Source organism: Lepidochelys olivacea (genome assembly GCF_965140295.1).
Source record: "Lepidochelys olivacea isolate rLepOli2 genome assembly, chromosome: 8".
In the NCBI taxonomy this organism is placed as follows: domain Eukaryota; kingdom Metazoa; phylum Chordata; order Testudines; family Cheloniidae; genus Lepidochelys; species Lepidochelys olivacea.
The window spans coordinates 59,493,897-59,521,028 of NC_140418.1; the positions used below are offsets into that span (position 1 = coordinate 59,493,897).

The 27,132-nt window shown below is 37.6% G+C and overlaps 1 protein-coding gene across 4 annotated transcripts in view; it reads right to left on the minus strand.

The window, feature by feature from the left end:
- Positions 1-4,418: 4,418 nt before the first annotated feature.
- The window catches only part of BRINP3 (BMP/retinoic acid inducible neural specific 3), a 302,255-nt gene continuing 279,541 nt past the window's right edge, over positions 4,419-27,132 (minus strand). For all 4 annotated transcript variants that reach the window (XM_084637560.1, XM_084637563.1, XM_084637562.1 and 1 more), the window contains exon 8: positions 4,419-5,765. In XM_084637560.1, coding sequence (XP_084493686.1) covers positions 4,649-5,765 — 1,117 coding nt within the window. In that variant the 3' untranslated portion in view covers positions 4,419-4,648. The remainder of the gene's footprint in view (positions 5,766-27,132) is intronic.

Consider the following 27,132-nt stretch of genomic DNA (forward strand, 5'->3'; position numbering starts at 1 on the left):
GCTAAGATTGAGCTGCAACGTTAGGGGGAAGAGAATCCACAAGGATTGAGTAGACGTTATGGTGTACATCTATAACGATGGCCCATTTCTTCTATAAGAACATGCTGTTCTGCTGTTACATAGGGTTGTGTCCTATGACAATATTTCCTATTGGACTGGGAATCTAAATTGTTGTTCCTCTCTTTTTTTGTTTGGGCATAGGCTCTCTTATATTTTATCCTAGAATCTAGGAGTCCCTGTATCCCATGGTGGAGCTTCAGCACCTTAGTCGGTTTAGAAAAGTTAGAAAATGATTTGGTAGGGGCTTCCCACCTGCACTTGTTGCTTGGGATTTAAAAAATGTCTCTCCTTAGTTTTGTAAATAAGAATTGCACTCTTATTTATTTTCATTGGCAGCCTCCTTTTGGCAACATCAGGTGATGGTTTCCAGTATAAAAAGCAGAACAATGAACTCTGCTTAGCTTTTTACACTTGGTGATCTGTCTCTCTTTCAAATGTGACTTTAAAAACATATTTAATGGTGTCAGCTGTGCCTTGAGGGACCAGAATTGCAAACAGGTACATCAAAAGTAAGATATGGCTCCTTCCCCCACACATACTCCCAATGTGACATTCAACAACAGGGATTTCCCTTTAGGTTGCACTTACACAAAACTGCCAAAACATGAAAGTAGCCTGTCCCCACACAATAGAGAGTTCTACCAGAATTGATTTCTATATTAGAATGGAACTAAAAAAAGAGGTTTTTGTTTTTTAAAGGACTTCATTGGTATTTCAGAAACAGTTCCTAGTATATTCATGTGATTGCTGAGATTATGTGTGACAGCGGTTCCCAAATCTTTTCACAGGGAGGCCCATCTCTTAATAATAATATTGTCTTGTGGACCACCTCCCTGTTCATTTTTTAATTCACAGACCACCTGCTTCCCATTCCCAAAAGTTCCCTGTGGCAAATCTGGGAACTGCTTCCCTAGAAAAGTAATATTAGGAAATTATTTATGCATCTGTCTATAGGTTTTAAACTCTTTTGCGAATGCAAGACACTAACAGATTTAATTATACTGATTGTGAAAGGAAAGCATCCAAAGATGCTACTTCCTGATTTGGTAGGGAAAGTTCATTTGCTTTGCATTCTTCATTCACTTGCTTTTCACTTATCTGTTTCATTTTATTCAAACTATACATTCATTATACATTTGCTTTGCAAATTTATAGATAATCAAAATAGATGTTCTCAGGTTTTAACATGGGACTTGGTGAGAAGAGAAACTTTAGAGTGAATCACTTTTAAATCACCAGTTTAATGCTCTGGGGTCAGATTGCCAAGAAGTTAGTCGTGAAAGGAAGGAAGTTGCCTATAATCAAGAAAAGTGTTTTACTTACTGACAAGGTTTCACTTTAAGGCCTGAAGAATCCAGATCCAGCTGGTCTGGGGCTAGTATTAAATCATAATCTGAATAAAAGTTAGTTAAAATTGTTATTCATTAGTACAAACCCTTTTTCTCTGAGTTAAGTCAACCAAAAGTTGCTGTCAGCACTATATAAACGTGAAATAATGAGAAAATTAGGTTTTATTTGTTTGTTTTTTAATCAAGCATTGCTATGTCTGGGGGAAAAAAATCATTCTCAGAACATTTAGAATGGACTATGGGGACTTTTCCTTAGAGAGAGGGATCTTTAATAGTGAATGGTTTCTATGATTTCTAATTTTCATGCATTTTAGTCCCAGCTTCTTGCTTTTCTGTACTTAATACATCATAAAGGGAAGTTTGCTTTTAGCTCACTTTTCTTACCTGAGGGTCATTTTGCTGTATAAAAGGGACACAGAATGAACTATATGGTGTAATTACAATAAAATCGGATCGAATTGGCCAAACTCCTTCCTTTATTATACTTGCCAGAGAAAAATAGGAGGAAAGGTTGAGAGAATCTGCCACACATTTGGAGGAGAGGAATGGGAGTGTAGAATGAGAAATGTCTTACCAATACCAAGAGTGAGCCAGTGACTGAGACATAGCTTTTCTTTGTTCATGTTTAAAAAAACATTGAGATGTTTGTGCTCCTATGCCAGGATCACAGCCTACCGATTCTGAGTGAAACTGCTATGTAAATGAACTGGTGCATTGGAATATTTCTAGTATATGTCAGATGGTTTTTTTTTTTCCTTTCTGTACGTGCATGTGCACCAGTATTTTTCTTCTATAATTATGTTTTCATTTCACAGAACCTTTCAACATTTCCACCTAACACCAATGAGACAAATTTGGTGTTGGCAAAAGTGGGTGCAACTCCATTAAAATCAGTAGGGCTAAACCCAGTTGAACCACTATATACTAATTAATTAGAGGCTAATTAATTGATGTATTGTGGGGTACATAACATATTAATAAACAAATTCCCTCTGACAGGCCACAAACCCCACAAAACATTATTACATTGCTGCAGGATATAGCAAAGCTTTCTTGTTGAACAAAAGTCATTCTCCATTGTCGCCAGATAAAAGATACATTTTTAATCACTATCAATGGTGAAATTAAGCCCTTTTTATTATTTGGTGATACCCTTTTTGAGACAGCTGAGTTATATGGGTTTGAAAGATGGCAGCTTGTCCATGTTTTTTTAATGTCATTTTCCCTACTGGTTGACAATGTGCTTCAGTTTTTGTAATATCTTAGATTTGCTTGTCTAACTGCAACCCTGCTTTAACTCCAATGATGATATTGTGATTACATCAGAGCTGAACTTGAAAGCCCTCTGATAATGGACTACCTTTTCCTTAATTCTAAAATTCCTTGCTTTGGGGTTTAACTAAAGACTGACTGTCCCTTTGCCATTTTATATTCCCGCCCTCCCCCGCAAGATTCTGATTCTGACCCTCACTGAATGCACGCACACCTTACACAAAGTAAAACTATTTCCCCATGTTTATTCCCCTCCCCTTTCCCCACCCACTATTCATCAGATGTTCTTGTCAACTGCTGGAAATGGCCCACCTTGATTATCACTACAAAAGTCCCCCTCCCCCCGCCCTCCTGCTGGTAATAGCTCACCTTAAGTGATCACTCTCCTTACAGTGTGTATGGTAACACCCATTGTTTCATGTTCTCTGTGTATATAAATCTCCCCACTGTATTTTCCACTGAATGCATCCGATGAAGCGAGCTGTAGCTCACGAAAGCTTATGCTCTAATAAATTTGTTAGTCTCTAAGGTGCCACAAGTCCTCCTTTTTTTTTGCGAATACAGACTAACACGGCTGCTACTCTGACACCTGTAACAGTAATATATAAAGTAACAGGGTAATCATATATACTTTCTTCTCATTAAACTAGATTTCAGCCAGGTAGTTAGATACATTTACAAAAAAAAAAAAAACGTGCTTATTTTGTTTCAAATTGCTGAACTACAAGAGAATCCTGCACAGCCATGAAGTTGGAGGCATGATTCTATCACAGGAAAACATCTTTTTGGTTCTTTGGAAAAAATCACCTATGTTGAAACTATGTAGTAGGGAGTCTCAAGGAAGTTATTTAGCTTATATAGTTTATATTTATATACACACATACGCTATCTGTATTCTCTGTATGTGTGTATGTATGCATGTGTGTGTGTATATATATAATGTATATCTATATTTTTTTCTGTTTTTATCTAGATCCATCTACATTGGTCTATCTGCACAGAGGGTATCATGCATACAGGATATATATGAGCAAGGGGTGGGGCATGCAATATGACATTTCTTTTAGAGGTCTTTCTCTACATATTCTTCAATACATATGCAAGCAATCATGTAACTCAAATAATTATGGAGACTAAACCTGTTCTCAGTGGAAAGGGATTTATCTGCTGTAAACTACTGGATATTAGTAAGATAGCTCGCCTTTCATGTGCTCATATACTGTAACCAAGGCAACCTTTCATTACTTTGTATCCCACAGGACACCAGTACTAGCATCCTGTCCATTCTAAAATGGACGCCACTACAGTTCTGGGAATCTGTATGCTGTGGTACAGTATGTTGAAAAAGTCATGCCCTTAGCAAGTCTCCCAGGTGCAGGGACAAGTGAGCCATCAACAACAGATGTCAGTTTGCCTTGACATGAACATTTGGATTTGTGTCTCATACGAATAATATAAGATTCCTATTTTTTTGGCTTTTCTAGGATTTATATAAAAATAATGTGTGACTATCTCCTCCCCACCCACACCTCTAATACACTGCAGACACAAAAGTATATGAAGAATATTACTTATTTTGTGGAGGAAAAAAAGAATCCCACAGCATTTCTTTTTAATAACTGTTCAGCTACAAAATTTTATTGGTATCGTTTTATGTTCCCTCTAGAGGATGTAATGCACAAAAGCATTGCCACGGAACATATAAAATTACAAATGAAATTTATTGTAAAAAGTAGAATGTCTTCTAGACTGGTGTCAGTATTTATTTCATTCATAAACCAAAACTGCAGGTATAATATATTCATTGTCAGCAAGTTCATGTGTGTAAATTGCCATCCAATGGTATTGACTGATATAAGACAGATATTGAAAAGACAATTTAAATTTACTCTTCCAAACATAAACTGTTCCACAAAAAGCACTGTAAAAACTCCTTCAAGGTTTTGTATTGTGCTTCACATTGATGGTTAACTACATAATTTGGTTGTGTCATAATCCACTGTGTTTGGTAATTTGGCATTAAAGGCCTGCAAAGCGGATTGAATCCTCACCACCTCACTGGTAGATAGTTTGAGTCTATGACGTAGCAAGCAAGAGAACAGGTCTAGACGACGCTGGCCAGGCGGGGAGAGTTTATTTACACGGTCCCGTATCTCTAATAGCTGCAAAAGTGCTGAGTCCTGTGATCCCTGAGTATAGGGGTAGTCCAGCTGCAAAATTAAGTCCCGAATTGCTTCAGGGTCAAAGTGCATGCTGTAGCCAAACACTTGGATGTTGTTGATTTTCATGTAGCCTAGGTTACGTGAAGGATCGATAAATTCCAGGGGTTCATAGTAGATGCTTTCATTGCCATTGGGACCATTTGACTTAATTCGACTCCTCAAGTAGATATGTACTGTTTCAAAAAATGTCTTCCATTTGTTGCCTAGAGTCAGCGTCCAGTTATAACACTGAAGAGGTAAGTCCAGCTTAGTCCGCTCCCAGTCTGGGAAACTGTTTTCATTCACAGGCATGAACCAGCTTTCAGAGTGGCTGCCTCCAAAAGGGTTGACATAAACAGCTAGAACAGGTTCCAAGGTGCTGTTTTTTGTTAGGCAAATTTGAAGAGAGATACCCAGTATCATATGGACCAAGCTAGACTTGTACTTGTTACTCTTAAGGGTAAGGAGCATCCGTTTGCGCCAGGAGGGATCGAACCAGCTATTGAGGCGCATATCATTGCTGATGAAAATGGCATGGACTTCAATCCTCCGGTCTGTTTTTTGCAATAAATACTTCATCTCCAAGTCCTGAAGATCTGTCTCAAACCCAATGTAGTGCTCTGTGGAGTCTGCCACTTCAGGTTTGCAAAGCCCTTGGCTCAGCATGTATCCGGTATTACAGTTCCCACAGCGGGTGCGGTTGTCAGGTGCACAGGTCAAGCATGCAGAGCCATCTCCCACAATGCAGGGAAGGAATCCATTGCAGGCAACCTGATCATTAGGGCAGGTGCACGAATGAGTCTCTTCAGAAAAGCTTCCCAGAAGACCATTTTCATTGCAGTACAGAAAGGACTGGATGCGGTTTAGCCAATAGATTGACGATCTGTAAAGATAAAAATAATAACAATAATAATTAATAATACAAAGAAGCTGTCAGAATTCAATCAATACAACCTTGTATTTTTTCACTTTGAAAGAGACAAAGAAAACTGATATTGGCAGCAAATTCAGACAGTATAAACATCTCTAAAATGTCAGATGATGACATCTGGAGTGATATCAATGAATATATAAATTTCCAATATAATGAAAAATCACAAAGGAATGTTACCTCATAAACTCAGTGGTGTAACAAGACAATTGGTTTATATTTTCTATTCACTGCACATCATTGCTAAGAAACTCTGTCAAGTAAATAGCTAATTTTCTGCATCTGACTTCACTTTAGTACTCTATCCAGGCTGGATTTTTATTTATTTATTTATTTATTTATTTATTTTGGTGCTATTTTACTAGTTAAGTTGTTATTTGTGTGGGTGGATGTGTACCATCTTTCATCTTTGTTACGTAGTCTTTGGAGGTTTACATGATATTTTCAACTTTCTTGTTCTTGTACTGTGATTTACAGATAGTGAGATTTAGAGACCAAACGTTTAGCTGGAATACCAGGTAAGAGAAAACATTAAAATAGATTCAGACTGAATTATTTGAGTCACGTCTACCAGTATACTCCTATTGTTAAGCATGGGTGAATATGTCTTTCATTTTCCCCTGACTGGACTGGTAAGGGACAGTTTCCAAGAGAAACACAATATGACCAAACAGAATCTGGAAATGGCTCAGAGCAAAAATAATCTGCATTGTTTTTCTATTTTTCAGCTTTTGTGCTTGCTAGTTTTATTGATGCATTGCTTGAAGAACACATTTTAGTTGCTGCTATGTCAAATTCCATTCTTCTAATGTTGATAAAGATGTTGTACAATTTGTTTCTCCTCATAACTATAAAATAAACATTAACACTGGAAACATATATGATCTCAAAATTTGGCTTTGTAAAAGTGTCAGTCTGAAACAGTAAAAACAAGTTAACCTGTACCCTTGCTATTTGATCTTTTTTCTTTTTGTATGTCATTTATTGCATATCAATATTTTACATGAATAACAACTCTTTGTGCATGAAACATATTTTAAAAAAAATAAAAACATGGTTGACTAAAGTGCATTCTTTGTGCTTTGTATCTAGTTGAAAGCAGACATTAAGCAAGAATGTTATTATTAGAGCTGGTCAAAAACTGGAATTTCCATCTTGCAGAAAATTCCAATATTATGGCATTTGTTATTGTCCAAATCAAGACAAAAAGTGAAAATATTGAAACTTTGCATGGGATGGAAAGTTACAAAATAATTCAATTTGGAAAGGCAAAATGGTTTGTTTGGCTTAGTTAAAAATTGACCGGTGTCTATGTGGACTGCAGTGGTACCTCAGGGAAGCTGTAGTTTTGATTAACCTGAATCAAAACATTTTGGTTTATTGAACCAAATTAAAATGTTCAGGTTTCGGGTACATTCACCATTAATCTGTGTCTGCCTGTGTTGCTATGGTGCCTCATGAAAATTATATTTAAGGTTCCTTTTGTCCCCCATTCTACCCTATGGGCTGGGTACACAGCCAGAAAATATCTCCCATAATGCATCATCATGAAGCACTGTGGCAGTCCAATCAGAGGTAAGACTGTGGTGCACCATGGGGAATGTAGTCCAGCCAAGGAGCTCAATCTGTAAAGGAAAATGGGAGCATGAGATATCTAAACTACAGCTTCCATAAGACATCATGGCAGCTCAGGTGGACACAGATTATTGTCAAATTGACCCAAAACTAAATATTTTTATTTGATGTAACAAACCACAATGTTCTGATTTGGCTCAGCCAGATATGAAATTAAATATTTTGTTTAATTATTTACCTGAAAAGTTAAAAAAAATGGCAAAATTGAAATTTTCATGCAGATATATTTTAATGGAAAATTCATAACCAGCTCTAATTATTACTGCTTCATAGTATGTATTATCTGACTGTTTCAAAAGTAAACATTACAAAAGCCTTGAGTAGCTTTGTGACATATTTACAACTAGAGCTGGGTGGGACATGGCTTTTTTGTATTGGGAAAAGATTGGTTATTTTAAACCTCCTGTCCCAAATTAAGACAAAAAATATAAATCTCAACAATTTTCAGAAACTGACAATCGAAAAATAATTTGGTTAAGGGTCAATCAAAATATTTTATTTGGTAATTTCAAAATGCTTTGTTTCAATGTTGAGCTTTTTTACTATAATTAACTTAAATGTCAAGATTTGGACAATTTTGAAACTTTTTTCCATTTTTTTAAACAAGAAATTGCTCAAAACTCACAGTTTCCTGCTAAGTTTCAGTTAAGATGAATAAGCATTTTCTACCCAAAAAATTTCTGTTAAAAATTCCCTGTCAGTTCTAGTTTTAACTTCTCAATTATAGTCTCCAGTTTCTGCTGGAACCGAACTACTGAGATATCATGTGGCTCCTCATACTGATAGACACAAATGAGCTTATTTTAAATATTTGGGCATCATAACATTTAAAACTGGAGATAACAAATCGGTATACATCTTTTCAAGTATCCCAAATTAAAGAGAGGTCCTATAGTAGAGAGAAAGGATGGCCTTGTTGTTAAGGCAACAGATGGGGACTTCAGTTCCAATCTCAACTTCTGGCTTCAGTTCCCATCTCAAGTATATACTTTCTGTGTTAGACTGGGCAAATCATGTAGTGCAGCATTTTGTCCTGCAGCAGAAGGCTAACAACGTTTGTTTAAATGAAAGCTAAGATTTGGAAATACTGTTCTTCACCAAAGGGAGGTGCGGGATGGGGGCAAATTTCCTGTGGAAAATTACATGGATATGGAATCACAGAATACATAGTGCTCCAATTATTGCCCATTTTGTTCCTATCTTTGGAAGGCACTTCCTTTATGTATCATTAGTGAAAGCTAAAAGAGTTGATTGCTTTGCTACTATACGTTAACTACACTGGAAATAATGGTGTACGAATATACATAGTAATTTATATTAATGATGCAACATTACTGAAATAAATCTTCTTAATAAAATTCTGTCCTTGGCTGAAGGATTGAAAGTCTCATCTCAAAGGTCCCTCACTACTGCCTTTTTCTAGAGCTTTATGGCTTGGGCCTCTCTGAGAAATATCCTAACCAGAGTTCCAAAAGCTACAAGATAGAGAACATGGAACTCCAGAGATTTTTTTCTCCCTTTAAATCTTTAGACTATGTCATTACTTTTAAATAATCTTTAAAAATTAGGCCTGCCCTGTTGGTAACAGTTGGAACTATACAATTACAGTATCCAGTTTAAGCACTTACCCTGATGGGGGTTGATCTGATCTACAAACGTGAATTCTAGCAGCACAACCCTCATTATCAGTTCCCAACGAAAGTTCAGTTTCTTTGAAAAGTTTTGTTCATAAATAAGAATATGTGAACAAAAAGCTTCTTGCACAAGAGAAACTCCATTATCCAGGCATGGATTTTAAAATAACTTTGTTAGTCTCTAAGATGCCACAAGTACTCCTTTTCTTTTTGCGGATACAGACTAACACGGCTGCTACTCTGAAAAGTGGCAGGACACTTATTTGCAGAATTATTGTAAAGATTCCTTTTTCTGTTTTAGGGCATCAGCAATAGAGGCCAAATCTGGCTTATTTTATTCACATAAATCATCATGCTGTCCAATTATTTTGGACATCTAAGTATTGATTTAGGAGCCTAATTTCAGGCACAAGTTTCTGATAATTGGAGTGGTAATCTATGTTAATAAAAAATTTGTAATTGAAACTTTGAATATTGTTTTACTGAAAAAAGGAAGAAAAGATGGAGCTTTGAGTCATTGTGTGTATTTGTGTCAGAAAATTCTCATGAATCTTTTACCTTTTTGTCTTCTGTTTCCTCTAATCACCTAATTCCTTAAAAAAAGTGCATGCAAAACAGAGTGGAATCCTAATTCCAGAGAGCTAATATTAATTTAAAATCACCTCAGAGTTAGCAATCGTTTTATGTAAATTATCTATCATTTCTGCATTCCTCATGCTGCCAACAAATAAACAAACAAAAAGTGGTGGCTCAGAATTCATCTGAAATTTTAAGTGTATTTTACAAAATAGGTGATGACCAAGAGAGGTGCTTGTATGAAACTATGTATAAAAAAAACCCAATATATTTTCTTTTAACAATCAAACCTTTTTGTTCAGCATTTCTTTGTCTTATGAGCTTATCTGTACTCTGAAGAGTTGCACCTGTGTGAGCAATGTAATACTTCTAATGGAGTAGGTGGTGGGTCATCTCCTGTTTACCTTCCTAACTGATGTAATTACACTGCAGTGAACGAGACTGCTTGTGTGAATGAGATGAGCAGGAATTGTCTCATTGACAATAAACAAAAGGGAAATCACTACCCTGTTTTCAATGTCCACAATAACAAAAAAGCAAAAGGCAAGCTAACATAACAAATAACGTTAGGTGAAGATTTCAAAAGTGATATCATTGTTAATAATCTAATGGAATTTAATTCAAAAAATAATTAATTGTACCTGATAGCATCCCTTTGACACCTTAAGATACAGTTATATCGCTTTATTATTTTGTTTCTTGCCTATTTCAAAGAATTATCTACATATTAACATGCAACCCAAACAACAAACATCAGTACTTAGGTCTTCTAAAGGGGGTGGGCCAAATTCAGGGGCAATAAATTAGTTATGCTAACTTAGATTCCATTTTATTCAGACACCTTTACTCCTATTGGCACTCACCCAAAAATGGGTGAGTGACTGGAAAGGAGTCTATGTTGTCATAACAAACACACACAAAGAAGCTCTAAGTATGGGCATGGCCTACTTTTAACAGACACTCTTACACTCACCTGTTAGTTACTTTCTTTTCTGAACTTCTCTCTTCTGTCCCTTGGGCATATCAGTAAAACCTTTTGACTCCTTTTAATGTAAACGCAGCGGGCCAAATTCAGAAATGACATGCCACAGGGTGACCTGTATGTTTCTCTTTGGTGAGTATGAGTCTAAAGATTTCTACAATGTCTAAATAAGATGAAGGCCTTGTCTACGCTGCCACTTACAGCGCTGAAACTTTCTTCGCTCGGGGGTGTGAAAACCCGCCCCCCTGAGCAATGCAAGTTTCAGTGCTGTAAAGCGGCGGTGTAGATAGTGCTACAGGGAGGGAGCCACGCTCCCAGCACTGGGAGCTATACCCCTCGCAGGGGTGTTTTTATTACAGCACTGGGAGAGCTCTCTCCCAGCACTGGAGCCGCGACTACACAGCCAAGGTAAAGCACTGCCCCGGCAGCACTTTAACGTCGTCTTTGTAGACAAACCCTTAGAGAATGTGGGTAAATCTAAGGTTTCAGAGTAACAGCCGTGTTAGTCTGTATTTGCAAAAAGAAAAGGAGTACTTGTGGCACCTTAGAGACTAACCAATTTATTTGAGCATGAGCTTTCGTGAGCTACAGGTCACTTCATCGGATGCATGCCATGGAAACTGCAGCAGACTTTATTTATACACAGAGAATATGAAAAAATACCTCCTCCCAGCCCACTGTCCTGCTGGTAATAGCTTATCTAAAGTGATCATCAGGTGGGCCATTTCCAGCACAAATCCAGGTTTTCTCACCCTCCACCCCCCCACACAAATTCACTCTCCTGCTGGTGATAGCCCATCCAAAGTGACAACTCTTTACACAATGTGCATGATAATAAAGTTGGGCCATTTCCTGCACAAATCCAGGTTCTCTCAAATAAAGTCTGCTGCAGTTTCCACGGCATGCATCCGATGAAGTGAGCTGTAGCTCACGAAAGCTCATGCTCAAATAAATTAGTTAGTCTCTAAGGTGCCACAAGTACTCCTTTTCTTTTTGGTAAATCTAAGGATAACTAAGAGGCCTTTCTTAGTTTTCTTAGTTTTCCTTACACTGAAGCCTAGTCCACATTAAAAACCCAACTACGTCACTCTGGAATGTGAAAAATCCATACCTCTGAGTGATATAGTTAAGCCAACCTAACTCCTGGTATAGGCAGCCCTAGGTCAACAGACACAATTTTTCTGTTGACCTGTCCATGGAGGTGGATTAACTCTGCTGATGGGACACTCCCTCCTGTCAGCATAGGGAGTGTCTACAGGGACGCACGGCAGCAATGGAGCTGCAGCGCTACTTTCTGTCGCTTTTCAAATGTAGACAAGCGCTCAGACTTGTTTCCACTCACCTCTCAAATGGTCCAGGAATATTTACCAGTATGATTCCTTTGTTATTTGCATGAATGAAACTAATTGCTTTGTATTACTTTACCTCTTTAACGTTGGCATTAAGCAGTAATACTATACTTCCTAGTTCACTGTTGTCATATTACTTTTACTGAAATAAATTAAGTGAAAAAAATCTACATGGAAGGGAAGTAACCATACTTTATTTATCCTACTAGTCCGTAATGCATAAATTTGCACTCATTTTAGACAGTGATTCTGAATTTTTTGTCCTCGTTCTAGGAGTAGAGATGGTCATTTAAATAACTCATCTGGAAAAAAATGATTTAGATTCTAGTCATAATTAGGAAATTTTAAAAATGTGTAACAAATTATGCTTAGGGGAAAAAAATATACAAACGGTTTCAGTTCCATGATCGCATCGCCTAACAGATTTTCATGTCTGTATGTTTTGTGAACCCTTGAGTTTGAAGGGGCTGGTTATATGCATTGTACTGATTATTGAGATCCCTCAACTCGTCCTATTGAAAGCAGTAATGAGGGGAACCAGCACTTTACAGGATGAGGCCTGTGATAAGGTATATATCCCACACAGTCTTCAAATGGGCCTGAGAACAACTAACATACTGGGCTGCACTTGGAGAGTGGGCCAGGCTTAACTGAGGATGAAGCCCAGCTAGGGATGGGGTCTGGGAGAGGATTATAAACTAAGGAACTTGAGAGCAGAAGGTGGCTGGCGGCTAGAGTGTGGAGAGTGCTTTTGGCAGGATTATGATGGAAGATTTTCTGACCCCAAATCAGAAGAAGATTCTGTTAGAGAGGGAGAATGGATGCACAGTAGGGAAAAAAAGAAAAGAGTAGAATCAGAGCATGATGATATTAGCAACAAAGCAAAGCTTGGGAAAGTAATAAACCAAAATGTTAAAATTATAAATTCCCTTGCCAAAGCAATAAGATTAGGTACCATTCAGTTTGTGAAAGCAGCTAACTAGATCAAAAAAAGCATAGGGGATATATTAACAGCCAAGAGGTTGTAATATGGGGATTTTTAGTTGAATGGTCAGACAAAGAACAGGCTGCTAAACTGCTTAAAAACTAAAATGCTTGGGAAAATTAAAATAAATTGCCAGCTACTAAAATATATCCTGCAAAAAGCGGGTGATACATGGAGTGCCATTAGAACTGATCAATGATGAAATACCGAAAGCATAGGAGAAAAAAAAGTGTTAGTGACTAATTAGTAAACAAGGAGGAAAAAGCAAGTCATCTATAGCAGTCCTGATTACATTTCAGAAAGGGACTCTACCTGAGAAAGTAATATTAGGGTTTCAGATCTTTAGAGCCAAGCCACATGTTCCCCTACCCCTACACTGTTATAAGTGCCAATGGTAAGGGCATGTAGCAAATGTTTCTAAAGTGAAAATGAGATATTATAAATGTGTGGAAGAGCATTCCTATGACAATTGCATTGAAGGGGGGTGGAGGTCAAATGTAGCAACTGCAGTGGTAACCACAGGCAAGGGTGTATTGTGGCAAGACGAGTTAAGGAGATACAAAAGGCAAAAACTGTTAACATTTTATCTGGAAACTGTAAGACTCTCAAAACATCAGGTGGAGAAGGAAGAGAAAATCAGAATAGGAAAAGGGGAATTGCATACACAGCTTCCTTCTATTAAAATATGATAAACTGGAAGGAATAGGTGATGGTATACTGGTAGTGGAGAAAAAAAAAAGAATAAAGAAAAGTTTTTTGCATTATGATGTAAATGATAAATTGCACATCATAAATGGAAAAATCAGAAAAAAATGAAAATTACAGGAAGGATTGCAGAAAAAATCTTGTATACTAACAATCTGTCAATAGATCAGATTTATGTGATCTGAAATTAGGTTAAGGGTGAAATATGATTGCTATGGGGATCACAATCTTTTGTTGGAATGTGCACAGTTTTACAGCACATGCAAGAACTAAAAGAAAACATCCTGGAAATGAAAACTAAACCAGCTATCCTATGTCTCTAGGAAACATGGTTGGTTAAAAAGCTTCCTTTTAAATTTACAGGTTACTTAGACAAGACTGAAAAGTAGGACAAGGAGGAGTCATTTGCACTTTCATAAAGGATAGACTAAACTACAAAGCCGTAGAGAACAAAAAAGTAATGATGTGGAAGGTAAAGTAATCCCAATTCACAAGAGATTTTTTTCTTTAAAGATCTATAATATCTATAACCTGCGTAGGAAATTAGAATGCTCAGACTTACTAGAAAGACCACATATTTTATGCAGTGACCTAAATAGTCATAATAATTTGTGGGACAGTAAGACAACTGATAAGAATGGCACATGCTTAGAAAACTTCATTAAAAACAAACTCATGATTTTAAACAATGGCACACCAACACCCCAAAACAGATTTAAAGCAGAAGATAGTTTTTTTGCTTAGACCTGGCAATTATAACAGCAGATACTGCAAGTAGATACAACTGGGAAATAAATAGGGAAGAAGGAATGGGGAGTGACCATTTCTCCATACCTTCAACCTTACTTTGCCCTTGAAAACTAATGGAAAAATACCAACCTGGGAGTTTTAAAAAAGCTAACTCAGAGCTATTTACAACTCAGTGTACTGAATTTCTGAATATTCATTGTGTGAGTGATGATGACATAGAGAATTTCAATGCCAATGTAATACAGGGATTAATAGCAGCAGCTATGGTAGCCATACCTAAGATACTGAAATACCCCAAAACTAAAACCTCAGTTCTATGATAGAATGAGGACCGCAAAATGGCACTTAAGGAAAGGAACAAAGTCTATAAAAAGAAAAACAGAAAATGAATAGTAAAGATCCAATGAAATATAGAAGAAGTAAGACAACAGCCGAAAGAATTATTTAAAAAAAGAAAGAAAGAAAAGAAAGACAGGTGGAGGAAGTACCGTAGGTGGATAAATAAAGATACCAAGACACCAGAAATATACAGGCAAATTAGAAGAATGCATAGAATTAAGACAAAGAGTAGTAACTTCCCCTGTTTTATTGGGACTGACACAATAGTTAGAAGGTCTGATAACAAAACAGCAGACATTTAGCAGAAACTTTCTGAGGAGTGAGTAATAATGAAATCAAAGTGCAGCTTTTCCCCCAGATTAAAAGACAATTCATTTAAGAGAATCATGATCTACTATATAGGTGGGGTAAACATGAAGCTACTATACTGAATGAATGGTTTTGTAAATGGGAGCTTGAGAAAGCTATTGCTAACAGCAAGAATACATCCCCAGCTAAAAATAATATATGCAACATTTTAATATCTATTTGAAAGCAGTTTGAGGGTTCACTTGGAATTATATAACAAACTATATGGGAGGGGAAGGAGTGATACCACTAGGGTGTAAACATGTAGTAGTAATTCCAGTTTAAAAACCAGGCAAATTATCTGCACAAGTGGATGTTTATAGATCTATTGACCTTATGTCCTGTCTGGCTAAAATCATGGAGAGAATGGTGAATGAAAGATTCATCGTCTATTTGGAAAACAGTGACATTATAGCTAAGGTACAGTCTGGTTTTAAGAGTGTAAAATGCACCCGTTGATCACATTGATAAATTAGAAATTGAAATACAAAACAAAAAATGAGTCACAAAGTTTTCATGATCGCTGTCTTTCTAGATATTGACAAGGCATATGACATGCTATAGAGGGAAGGCTTGTACAAAGTAGATACATTTAGGAATAAGGGGAAGAATATATGGGTGAATTAGGGACTTTTTCAGTAACAGGACCATGGAGATTGGAGTTGGGAAAGTTATGTTGACTATAGCTAAGATTAAAAATGGTACACCACAGGGAAGTATTATCAGCCTGACCTTATTTAATATGATAAATGATCTCCCAAAACAAATAAGTGCTGGGGTCAATCTATTCTCAGATAATTGTGCTCTGTGGATAAGCAGCAGGAATACTGAGGTGGCAGAAAAGAGAATCAATAAAACATTACAAGAGACCTCTGATTAGGGAACTGCATGAGGTATCAAGTTCTTCATTGCCAAAACCAAATGACTGATCTTTACAAAAAAGAAAGTTACAAAGGAATGTAAACTGTATCTGTATGGAGAACAAATAGATAAAGTTAAAAGGTTTAAATTCCTAGAGGTAATATTTGATGCTAAATTACTTTGGAAAGATCATATAGACTATGTTAAAGATATATATACAGGAAGGATTAAACCACATAAAAGTCTTGTTGGGCTAATTGGATAATGGAGCTGAAAGCATTGCTGTTGATATACAGAGCCATAATCAGGCTGGTAATTGATTATGGCTGCCAAGTTTTAGGATCAACATCAAAATCAGAACTTGAAACCACTGGATCTAACTTTCTGGGCTAAAATTAATGGGAATTGTAATAATGAAAACACCAAACAAACATAAGAGGGTTGCTGGGAATTTGATAGGCAAACTATAACACATGACGTTAGAACTCCGCATGCCATTCAAGTTAAATGTGGCTGCAGAAGTTGAAAGACAAGGGAGAGCTAAATGGCATAAAAACTTTTAGTCATGGGAAAATTTGATGTAGACGGAAAGTCATATGTCCAAACATGGATTTAGATTTATTTATAAACTTAAGGGTAAAAAAGAGAGAGTAGGTATGAAAACTGAAGTGTACCAGTCTATAGATGAAAAGTGGAGTCAATTCTGTCAAATATAGACAGATGGGGCCAAATGAGACAAAACAGGAAGAACAGGGACAACATATTGTATATCAAAATGTGGAATAAGTACATCTAAAATAGTACCAACAGACAAACTAGTAACAATACAGTAGCATTAAATTAAATCAGGAATGTACACCCAGGATAGGTGGCTATCTTTTTTTCAATTCAGTCTTAGGCTTTAAGGTGATAAAAGAGGGTATCTCAGTATGTTGTGATTTAATCAATGAAATTATATTTCTAATAACAGATGGGGTTACCTGTAGCATTAGCTTGGACCCTAGTGTATATTAGAACAGCAGAGAATGAAATGGTGGACAAAGCAGATAAAAATGCTTCAAGAAATTGAAACACTGACATGGAAATACCCTGGAGTAAACAGGAATTCAAAAGCCCAGTACAGAAAAATGTTAAAAAAGTAACAGTAAAATAAATAAATAAATACATACATAAATAAATGGACTAACGAAAAATAGAAGATTTTTTTTTTATTGTGCCCTAGAGTTGAAGATAACAATATACTTCAGGGACTGGTTTGGAAAAATGAGCAGATGTTGTTTAGAGTACTAACTGGACATTGTGCCTTAAACAAAAATCTGTTTTGAATGAACAGACACAATGATAGACAATGTACACTCTAAAAGGTGGAAGATAAAACTGATCACCTTGTATGGGGCTTTGATAAATAAAGGGAAAAGCTTTCTGAAAAATTCAAACAGCTTAAGGTAACAAAAGTTACATTGTTATTTAGTAAAAATGTCAGGGAAATGGGATAGTTTTAGAAAGATTCTGTTACATTACCTGAAGGACTCAGGACAGAGCGAGAGAATATAAACCGCTAAGTATTTAGGAATTATAGTTGGCAGCTACAGACTACTCAGTTAAATCTGCTTCACCACTGGAAAAAAAAAAAAAGAAAAAGAAAGAAGGTGGCTGCAGGGAAGAGAGGAAGGACCTCTGCAGTCACTCTGGAATTAGAGAGTGGAGAGATCAGGAAGGTAGCCCACGGCAGGGAATTGGCCCTGGGATCCTCTTATAAACAGAGAATTCTTGAAAGAGGCCAGGAGAGAGAGACAGCCACTGGGAATGGAGCAGGCTGATAAACGGGCAGGAACCAGATTTCCAGTGGAGAGTCCTGGGAGATGTTTGATTGAGAAGTAGAGTAAAGGAAGCTCAAGAAAGAAGAAAGTTCAAGCCCAAGGTGAGTGGAAGTGGGTTTAACTATATATTTTTATGCTGGGATTTTGTTGGGGTAAATCAGGGGTAGACCCTGATAGTTCCAGCCCTGAAAGAAGAGTTAGGCATTTTGCTTCACAGATTTTCTATGTTAAGAAAAGTTGGGTAGGAAGAAGTCCAGAGATGTATCAAAAATTAGTTGGGGATGGAGCAGTCCTCAGTTGCTAGTTATAGGGTCACTGGACTGGAACCTACTGTAGGGGAGTGGGACTGAGTTCCCCTACTAGCCACTGACAAGGTGGTGTGAGGCCAGAAAAGGAGATAGGGATGATGGAAAGCCCTGAAAGAAGGGTCTGAGGACAACGGGGCCTGGGGTTGGGGGTCAAAGCTCTCTTTGTAAGGACTTTTATTTGTTGGACTTACCCTGGAAGGGGTGGACTTAAATCATGACCTGGATTACTGGATGGCTGAGTTACAGGAAAAGACATTACTGCAGAGCCAGAGTGACCTTTGGCAGGGGGCATTAGAGATGAGAGAGCATGTGTCCTCATTTCCAGCCATGAGAAGATGCAGTAGTGGACAGTGCACTCTTTCACAGGGCCCCAGATGTCTTTGTTTCATTAGCAATCCAAGGTCTAAATTTTATGCTTTCCTTGTTTCACTAAATGAAACAAGTTTATGATAACACTATATTCATAAAACACGAAACTTTTTAATACCCCTTTTAATACTTCCACAACAGCTTCTTCAATTAATTGAAAACTTTCCACACGTGACTGATATTCCAAGTAAAGAATTATCATCTATGTTATACTGGGCACTTCCAGAAATACTGTTAAATTGAACAGCTCTGTATGGGGAAATTTAAGTACATCTCATAAACTGTCTTTCAATTGCTTTATGTCCATTTTGGATCTTAACGGGACCCAATTTCCTTTCCATCTTTAATAATACTGCTGTGGCCAGCCTACAAGGGTAGAATGTGGGAACGTACTGTGAAGTTCAGTGTACTTGGCACATGGAGCCACACCGGAGTATCACTTTGCTCAGATAACTACTTTCCTTACCTGCCATTCAGACAATGGAACTTTGTACTGGATTCCCTCCACTGGATTCCCCTGTCCAACTACATTGTTTATATATTTTTTATATTTTTAAAGTTCTTCCCAGCTCTGCTCCAGCATGGTTGTCTCTTGTCCCCTCCCTTACTCTGTCAGTGATACCAGCCTCAAAGCACCATTCCCCCTCTTCATTTACTGATGCTAACTCCTCATGGAATGTCCTCCCAGGACCAGTTCACCAAAACACTACCCTCTCCATATTCAAGACTCACTTCTCTCCACATTCCAGACTCACATCTTCAGCCATGACCACAAGAAATGGGGAAAACATACCATTCAAAGTTCCTTGTGGCTTCAGAGCATATCCCATTTCATTAATCTTTTGGAGTGAAATCTGGCCCCACTTATGCCAGTAGCAGAACTCACATTCACATCAATGGGAACTGACCCATTTACCCTTAGATTGTAAGCTCTTGGGTGACACTATAGATCACACCTGTCTTTTTTTGTTTACTAGGCTGTTACTGTTCCGCTCAAGACTAATGCTTTCCCACTACTGCTTTCCATCAGCTTTTTTTTTTTTTAAGTCTGTGGCCACATCACTAAGGGAGTGTCTGCTTTTTGGACCAATTGTGCCATCTTATTCAGTAAACACTGTCATTCCCACTGGTTAAAATGGGACTAGTCAATAAGTGAGGACCTACTTATTCCTAGATTCCAAAACTAGAAGGGACCATTGTGATCACATAGTCTGACCGCCTGTATATCACAGGCAACAGAATTCCCCCACAATAATTCCTAGAGTATATCTTTTAGGGAAAAAATGCTTGATTTTAAAAATGTCCAGTGAGGAGAATCAATCATGACCATTGGTAAATTGTTGCAATTGTTAATTACCCTCACAGTTAAATGTATGCCTTATTTACAGTCTGAATTTATTTAGGTTCAATGGCCAGTCATTTGATTGTGTTACATCTTTGCTATATAGAAGAGCCCATTATCAAATATTTGTTTCCTATGTAGGTACTTATATAGGTACTCTGATCAAGTCACTCCTTAACTGTCCCATAATTAAACTAAAATATTGAGCTTCTTGAGTGTAATATAAAGCATTATTTATAATCCTTTAATCATTCTGGTGGCTGTCTGAACCCTCACCAACTTATCTTACTTACTGAGTAGGAGTACCACTTTCGGGTCCTTTATGTCTTGTACTGTCCCAAGCATGCTGTCAGTGCTTAACAGTTATAATTAGTATAAAAATAACTGGTGCATTAGACAGCACTGAAAGTGCTTTACAATACACTGCACTACATTTTATGACAGGCTGTCATTATTATTTCAACCTGGAGACGAATTTTAGAAGTAATGTGTGTTTGGTTTTCAAGTGTGAAAGTCAGGTGATGAAGTAATACTACTGCAATATAGGACGTGACCAAAGTCTACTGAAATCAATGGACACCTTTTCATTGACTTCAATGGACTTCAGATCAAGCTTCAAATGCATAAAGTCTCCCAATTTGACCATTCCTGAGTAAATGGTAGTTTGCCATAAAACATTATCAAGAACTATTATTTATTGCATCCTACTTAAAAAAACAAGAGTCCTAAATTCACTTTATTAAAATGTTTTAAATTATATTGAGCATTTCTTCTACAAATGACTTTCTGTCCTGCCCAGACTAATTCACTTATTTTATCCAGAAACACGGATACAGTCTTGCTTTGTGATGTATGATACCATTTACAAATCCTTTCAAATGTTAAATTTGCTTGTGACAAATTGTATTTTCGGCATTTCCTTATGGAAAGGATGTGTCTGAACCATTAGTCCGTGAGAAATTACTTACTTCTGTTACACAACTTCTGAATTCTTCACTTTTACAAAAATAAACTTTATATTTCTTTGAATAGATTTAGAGAATTCTCAGCCTTGTGCATTCTCCTCTTTGTGGAGAAAGTATAGTGTGGGCAGCACAGTGCTTTCTTATGTTGTTCCTGCATTGTGCTTCAGCACTATCTTGCAATAAACACTTCTATGGATAACAAGAACTTGGAGTCAGTACATCTACCTGTAAAGTTTTCCTGGAAGGAGAAAAACTCAACAAAGTTCTTTCAAGACAGGGAGCCTTTGCTAGAAGCCAGGTGTTACCTACCAAATGTGTTGGGTCCCACAATCTGAGTGTGATTCTGGGTGTATCAGCAGGAGGCACAGGGCCATCTGCCCAGAGGCCCTGTGACTTTGCACTGGCTCCACATCTTCATGCTCCTGAACTGCACTGCTAAGGATGTCCTGCTGCCCCCAGAATTATCACAAAATAAAGGGGAAAGAGGAATCCTACAGTACACAGGGGGTTCCAGTCTCCCTTAAACTTTTGGGCTGATTTACCAATGCTGGAGAAGAAGGGCCAATGTGCCTTTTCCCCAGAATTATTCCTTGCCACACCTTTGCAGTGGAGATCCCTTTGTAGCATCTGCCACAGAGTCGAAGACAAAGGGAAAGTTGCTATAGAGATAGCTGACTTCTTTCTATGGAGGTGACCTCCAGTATATTGGTACTGGGGAGATGGTCTCCCCAGAATGATTAAGAATGTAAGAACAGCCATACTGGCCTTACCAATGGTCCATCAAGTCCTGTCTTCAAACAGTGGCCAGTGCCAGTGTTTCACAGGGTATAAACATAACAGGGCACTTTTGAGTGATCCATCCCCTGTCATCCAATCCCATTTTCTGGCAGATGGAGGTTTAGGAACACCCGGAGCATAAGGTTGCATCCCTGTCCATCTTGGCTATAGCCATTGGTGAACCTATCCTCCTGGAACTTATCTAATTCTTTTTTGAACCTAGGGTATGATTACAAACCATATATTCTAAACACATTTTGTGGTTTTGTTTAGCAGTCAGAATATTTTAGAAAATTCTGCTCAGTTTTTGTTTATTTTCTTCCCAAAAGTAGCGGTGTATTTGATTTACTGTGTAACTCTTGTTCGATTATTGCAGCAGAGGGGACTGAAAAACAAACCTGTTCTGAAATCTGATGATCTTTCTTACATGTTTTCAATTGGAATATATTTTCTTGAGGCAGATGATGAATTCTGAATTGTAAACCTTAGGAGAGCTGGGTGGGTAATCAGATAGAATGTGATTCTATACTATGTAGGCTCTGTCCAGTGGGTAAGCAGTAAGAGCCTATAAAAGTATTGACCTTTTTTTTTCTGTGTGTGTGTCTGTGTGCACAGAATCACAAAACTAATGATGTAGATATAAAAGTCCATGTATATGCATTTTTTTTCTGTATGTAGGTGTTCAATGCAAGTAACAACAGTACGGTTTTACCTTCCGTTTTAGACACTATTTCAAAAAGATGCTGGGCTACAGTGATCCAGAAAGGTACAAACTGCAGTTGCCTGATAGAGCAAGGATTGCTGCTTCCAACTAAAGATTCACTGCTGGTCAAGAACAGGGAATAGTTGAACTGTCACTCTCCCTTGAGGGTTGCGCCAGGAAAGATATCTTCAAATCATAGTCAGGACTCAGTAGGAGACCAGCTGATGGAGCATGAGCAAGGGATGCACTAAACTGGTACTTTCCTCAGCCTTTCACCCTTCCCCAAAATTTGTCACCATTTTTTAGGCTGTTTTGGCTGGAGTGTGCCACCATAGTCAACTTCCAAATGGATTTTCTGTTGCTATGTGTCCTATGCAATGTGCTACAGTGGTTTCAATCAGGGAAACCACATGGTGAATTTATACCAGTGTATGTCTGACCAAACTCATGAGTGACCTACAAAAAGATTAAGGGCCAGATGCTCACTGGTGTAAAATAGGATAATTCCAATGAAGTCAAAGAAGTTACACCAGTTATCGCCAGCTGAGATTCTGGTTCAAGTTATCTCTATAAATGTCTCAATGCAATTTACAAATATTAACTATTTGTACTTAGCAATTTAGTGACAATTAAATAAAATGATTGAATGTGAATTTATATTCCATTGCACACTTATCAAATGTTTCCTTAATTATTTATTTCTCTACTGTGTCTTAAAAAAATAATCACTTGCTACCGCTTTCTAATTATATGACAGTGATACAAACAGAAAATAAATTTATTTGGACAATAGCATTTTAAGTAAAATACAAAATAGGTCTTAATGCTTCCCCAGTACACACACAAATATTAACCATAAAAATGGAACACAGTATGTAATAACTGTAGCAAGTATTTAATCATGATGTGACACTTTTGCCTCCCTCTCCAGCTTGCTGAGTACTTAACATCTGCTGTACATCAGATGGTTCACTAGCAGCTCAGTGAGGCAGATGCTGAGTAAAAAACAGACAATTTAACAAGAAATGGGTGGGCAGTAAAACACCCATTACTACATTTTTTGAGGGGGCAGACTAAAATCCAGTATAAATCCACAGAACAGGAACAGCAAAGGCAATTGCAGCACAAGCTTCTCTAAAATGTCCTAAACTTGATCTGTCTTAACCACATCCATAAGAGATGAGTACAGAAATCTCCATGTTCTTTGTTTCTGCACTGAAACTGCTGATAGGGAGATTAATTGTCCATAAATCAGGTGGTGGACTTGTGGTGTGGATGTTTGTCCTTTAGGAGCTAGACTGAGACTACCAACTCATTCCAAATCAGCCACCAGGTGGTAATATCTGATAATTAACAACCTGGATTTAATTTGCATTAGCAGGATAGAGGTGCAAGGCTAGGGATCCTATTATCAACCCCTTAGGCAATTAAAGGAACAGATACATGCTGCAGAGTTTTATTCCAAAATCGAGGAAATGCAGGTATTTAAATGAAATTCTAGCATGTTAATCAGCAGTGTGCTAATGGCACTTACTGGATCTGATAAATGTCTTCTAAGCTAATCAGGGAATGTAATCAGAAAATACCTACATATTCATGTTATACTAGAGGTGACAAAATGTGTATGGATGACCAGCAGCAGCCACTCTTGTTGTCCCCGTGGAACTGCTTCTAATTGAGGGATAACCAAATAGCTTTTTGGAAGAGAGGGCTGTGCTTGGGTGTATGTAAATCTCAACTGCAGAAACATAGCCAGCTGGGCCCCTGCATAGTGCTTCTGCTTTGAACTGTTGGATATTCCAGGACACTCTGAATCCTGGTCTCATTTGAGATTTAAAACATCCAGAGCTCATACTACTTATCCATTCAAAAGGGAAGCACTAGCTAAGGTTTAGCATAAGATTTGTAAATCAGAGTAGGGATGCTACAAATGAATAGGTAAGATGGTTTGGAGATGAAGAAGTCACAGGGGTTGCGGGGGTTTTGGAGGCATGTGAGATGATCCTTCCAACCTTCACTCCAGCCACTGTTCATTCCAGCCAGAGTTCCTTATCCCACAACTTGATTGCAGTCCCTACCCCCCTTCCTAGAACCTACTGTTATTGCACAACTTTTTCAAACTGACCATGCTCCCAGCTTCCAAAATCCTTCCATACTCTCCTATTAAAAAACTTCACATTTATCCAAATGTTCATGCCACCCTAGACTGTCTCCAACCCAACTTCTCTGTGCTGCTGAAATCCTTTACCCTTCACCCCATAACATATGCCCACTTTAATTTCCCTGTGGCCTTAATGGTATTACAAAACAATAATTAAGTCTTTGTATTGATAAATTCAAAGTAATACACATTGGAAAAAATAATCCCAACTACACATATAAAACAATGGGTTCTAAATTTGCTGTCACCACTCAAGGAAGAGATCTTGGACCACTGTGGATAGTATTCTAAAAGCTCCACCTCAATGCACAGCAACAGTCAAAAAGGCTAACAGAATGTTAGGATCTATAATGAAAGGTATAGAAACCATGATGTGCCCACACCTTGAATACTGAGTCCAGTTGTGGTTACCCCATCTCACAAAGATCTAGTGGAACTGGAAAAGATTCAGAGAAGGGCAACAGAGATTATCAAGGATATGGAATGGCTTCCATACAAGGAGAAACTAAAAAAGATTAGGACTGTACAGCTTAGAAAAGAGAGAAGTAAGGGGGGGTGGGAGATGATAGACTTCTATAAAATCAGGAATGGTGTGGGAAAAGTGAGTAGAGACATGTTATTTACCCTTTTCCTCAATACAAGCCAGGGGTCACCTGATGAAATTAATAGGCAGCAGGTTTAATACAAACAAGAGTTGTACTTTCTCAGACAACTTACAATTAATCTGTGGAACTCATTGCCATGAGCTGGTGTGATGGTGAAAAGTATAACTAGGTTAAAAAAAAGAATTTGATCTACGGCTAAAATAGGAAAAGAACAAGTTAAGAATTACTTATACAAATTAGGTGTCTTCAGGTCAGCAGGGCCTGATGAAATACATCCTAGACTACTTAAGGCCTAGCTGTAGAGATATCTGAGCCATTAGTGATTATCAATGATGGGAGAGATCCCAGAGGACTGGAAAAGGGAAAATATAGGACCTATCTATAAAAAGAGGAATAAGGACAATTCTATAGTCTGGGTACCCTGAAAGATAATGGAGCCAATAATCAATCAATCAATCAATCAATCAATCAATCAATGTGTAAGCACCTATAAGAATATAAAATAAGTCAACATGGATTTGTTGAGAACAAATCATGTCAAACCAACCTAATATCCTCCTTTGACAAGGTAACTCACCTTGTGGGATGTGGGTGGGGGTGAGAATGGGGGAGAAGTAGTCAGTGTTATATAACTCAACTTTAATAAGGTGTTTGATAGTGCCCCACATGACCCCATAAACAAACTGGAGAAATACAGCTTAGATCAACCTACTATTAGGTGGGTGCACAACTGTTTGGAAAACGTATTCAGAGTGTAGTTACAAATGGTTCACAATCAAGCTGGAAGGCCATATTGAGTGGGGTCCTGCAGGAATCTGTCCTGGTGTGGTTCTCTTCAATTATCTCATAAACAATTTGAATAATGTCATAGAGAGTACACTTATAAAGTTTGCAGATGGTACCACACTGGAAGGAGTCACAAGCGCTTTGAAGGACAGGATTAAAATTCAAAATGATCTTGGCATACTGGTAAAATAGTCTAAAATAAATAGGATGAAACTAAACAAGGACAAATGGAAAGTACTACACTTAAAAAGGAACGATCAATTGCACAAATACAAAATGGGAAACGACTGCCAAGGAAGGATTACTGCAGAAAAGGATTGGGAGGGGGGCGGGTTATAATGGATCACAATGTAAAAAAAAGTTGCAAAAAGGAGTGGATATAATTCTGGGATGTATTTATAGAAATGCTGTAAGCAAGAACGGAGAATTAAGTCTTCCACTCTACTCAGCACTGATATGGCCTTAATTGAAGTATTGTATCCAGTTCTGGGTACTACACTTCCGTAAAGTTGTGGACAAATTGGAGAAAGTCCAGAGGAGAGAAACAAAAATGATTAAAAGTCTAGAAAACATGATCTATAAGAAAAGATTGAAAAAATGGATTTGTTTGGTCTAGAGAAGAGGAAACTCGGGGGACATAGTCTTCAGGTACATAAAGGTTGTTATAAAGAGGAGATATATTGTTCTTAATCATTTAGGATAGGAGAAGAGGCAATGGGCTTAAATTATAGCAAGGGAGATTTAGGTTGGACATGAGGAAAAACTTCCTAACTGTAAGGGTAGTTAAGCACTGAAACAAATTACCTAGAGAGGTTGTGGAATCTCTCTCTTTGTTTGTTTTTTGTCTGAGGTTTTTAAGAACAGGTTAGACAAAGATCTGTCAGAAATGGTCTAGATAATACTTAGTCCTGCCTCAATGCAAGGAACTGTACTAGATGACCTATAAAGGTCCCTTCCAATCTTACATTTCTATGATTCCAGATAAGTTAATGGAAGATAGGTCAATCAATGGCTTTTAGACAAAGTGGTCAGGAATACCATCCCTATACTCAGGGCAATCCTAAATCTCTGACTGCCAGAAGCTGGGAGAGGAAGACAAGGGTGGATCACTTCAACTGCCTTGTTCTGTACATTCACCAAGAAGCTCTGTTACTGGCCACTGTTGGAGACAGGATACTGGGCTAGATGGAGCATTGGACTGACCCAGTATGGCCGTTCTTATGTTCTTATTGATCAGTTTGGTCATCTCAGATCTAGTAGAATGGTACAGCCACAAGTTACGCAAAGTTTCAGATTAAAAGATACTTCAACCTTAAAAG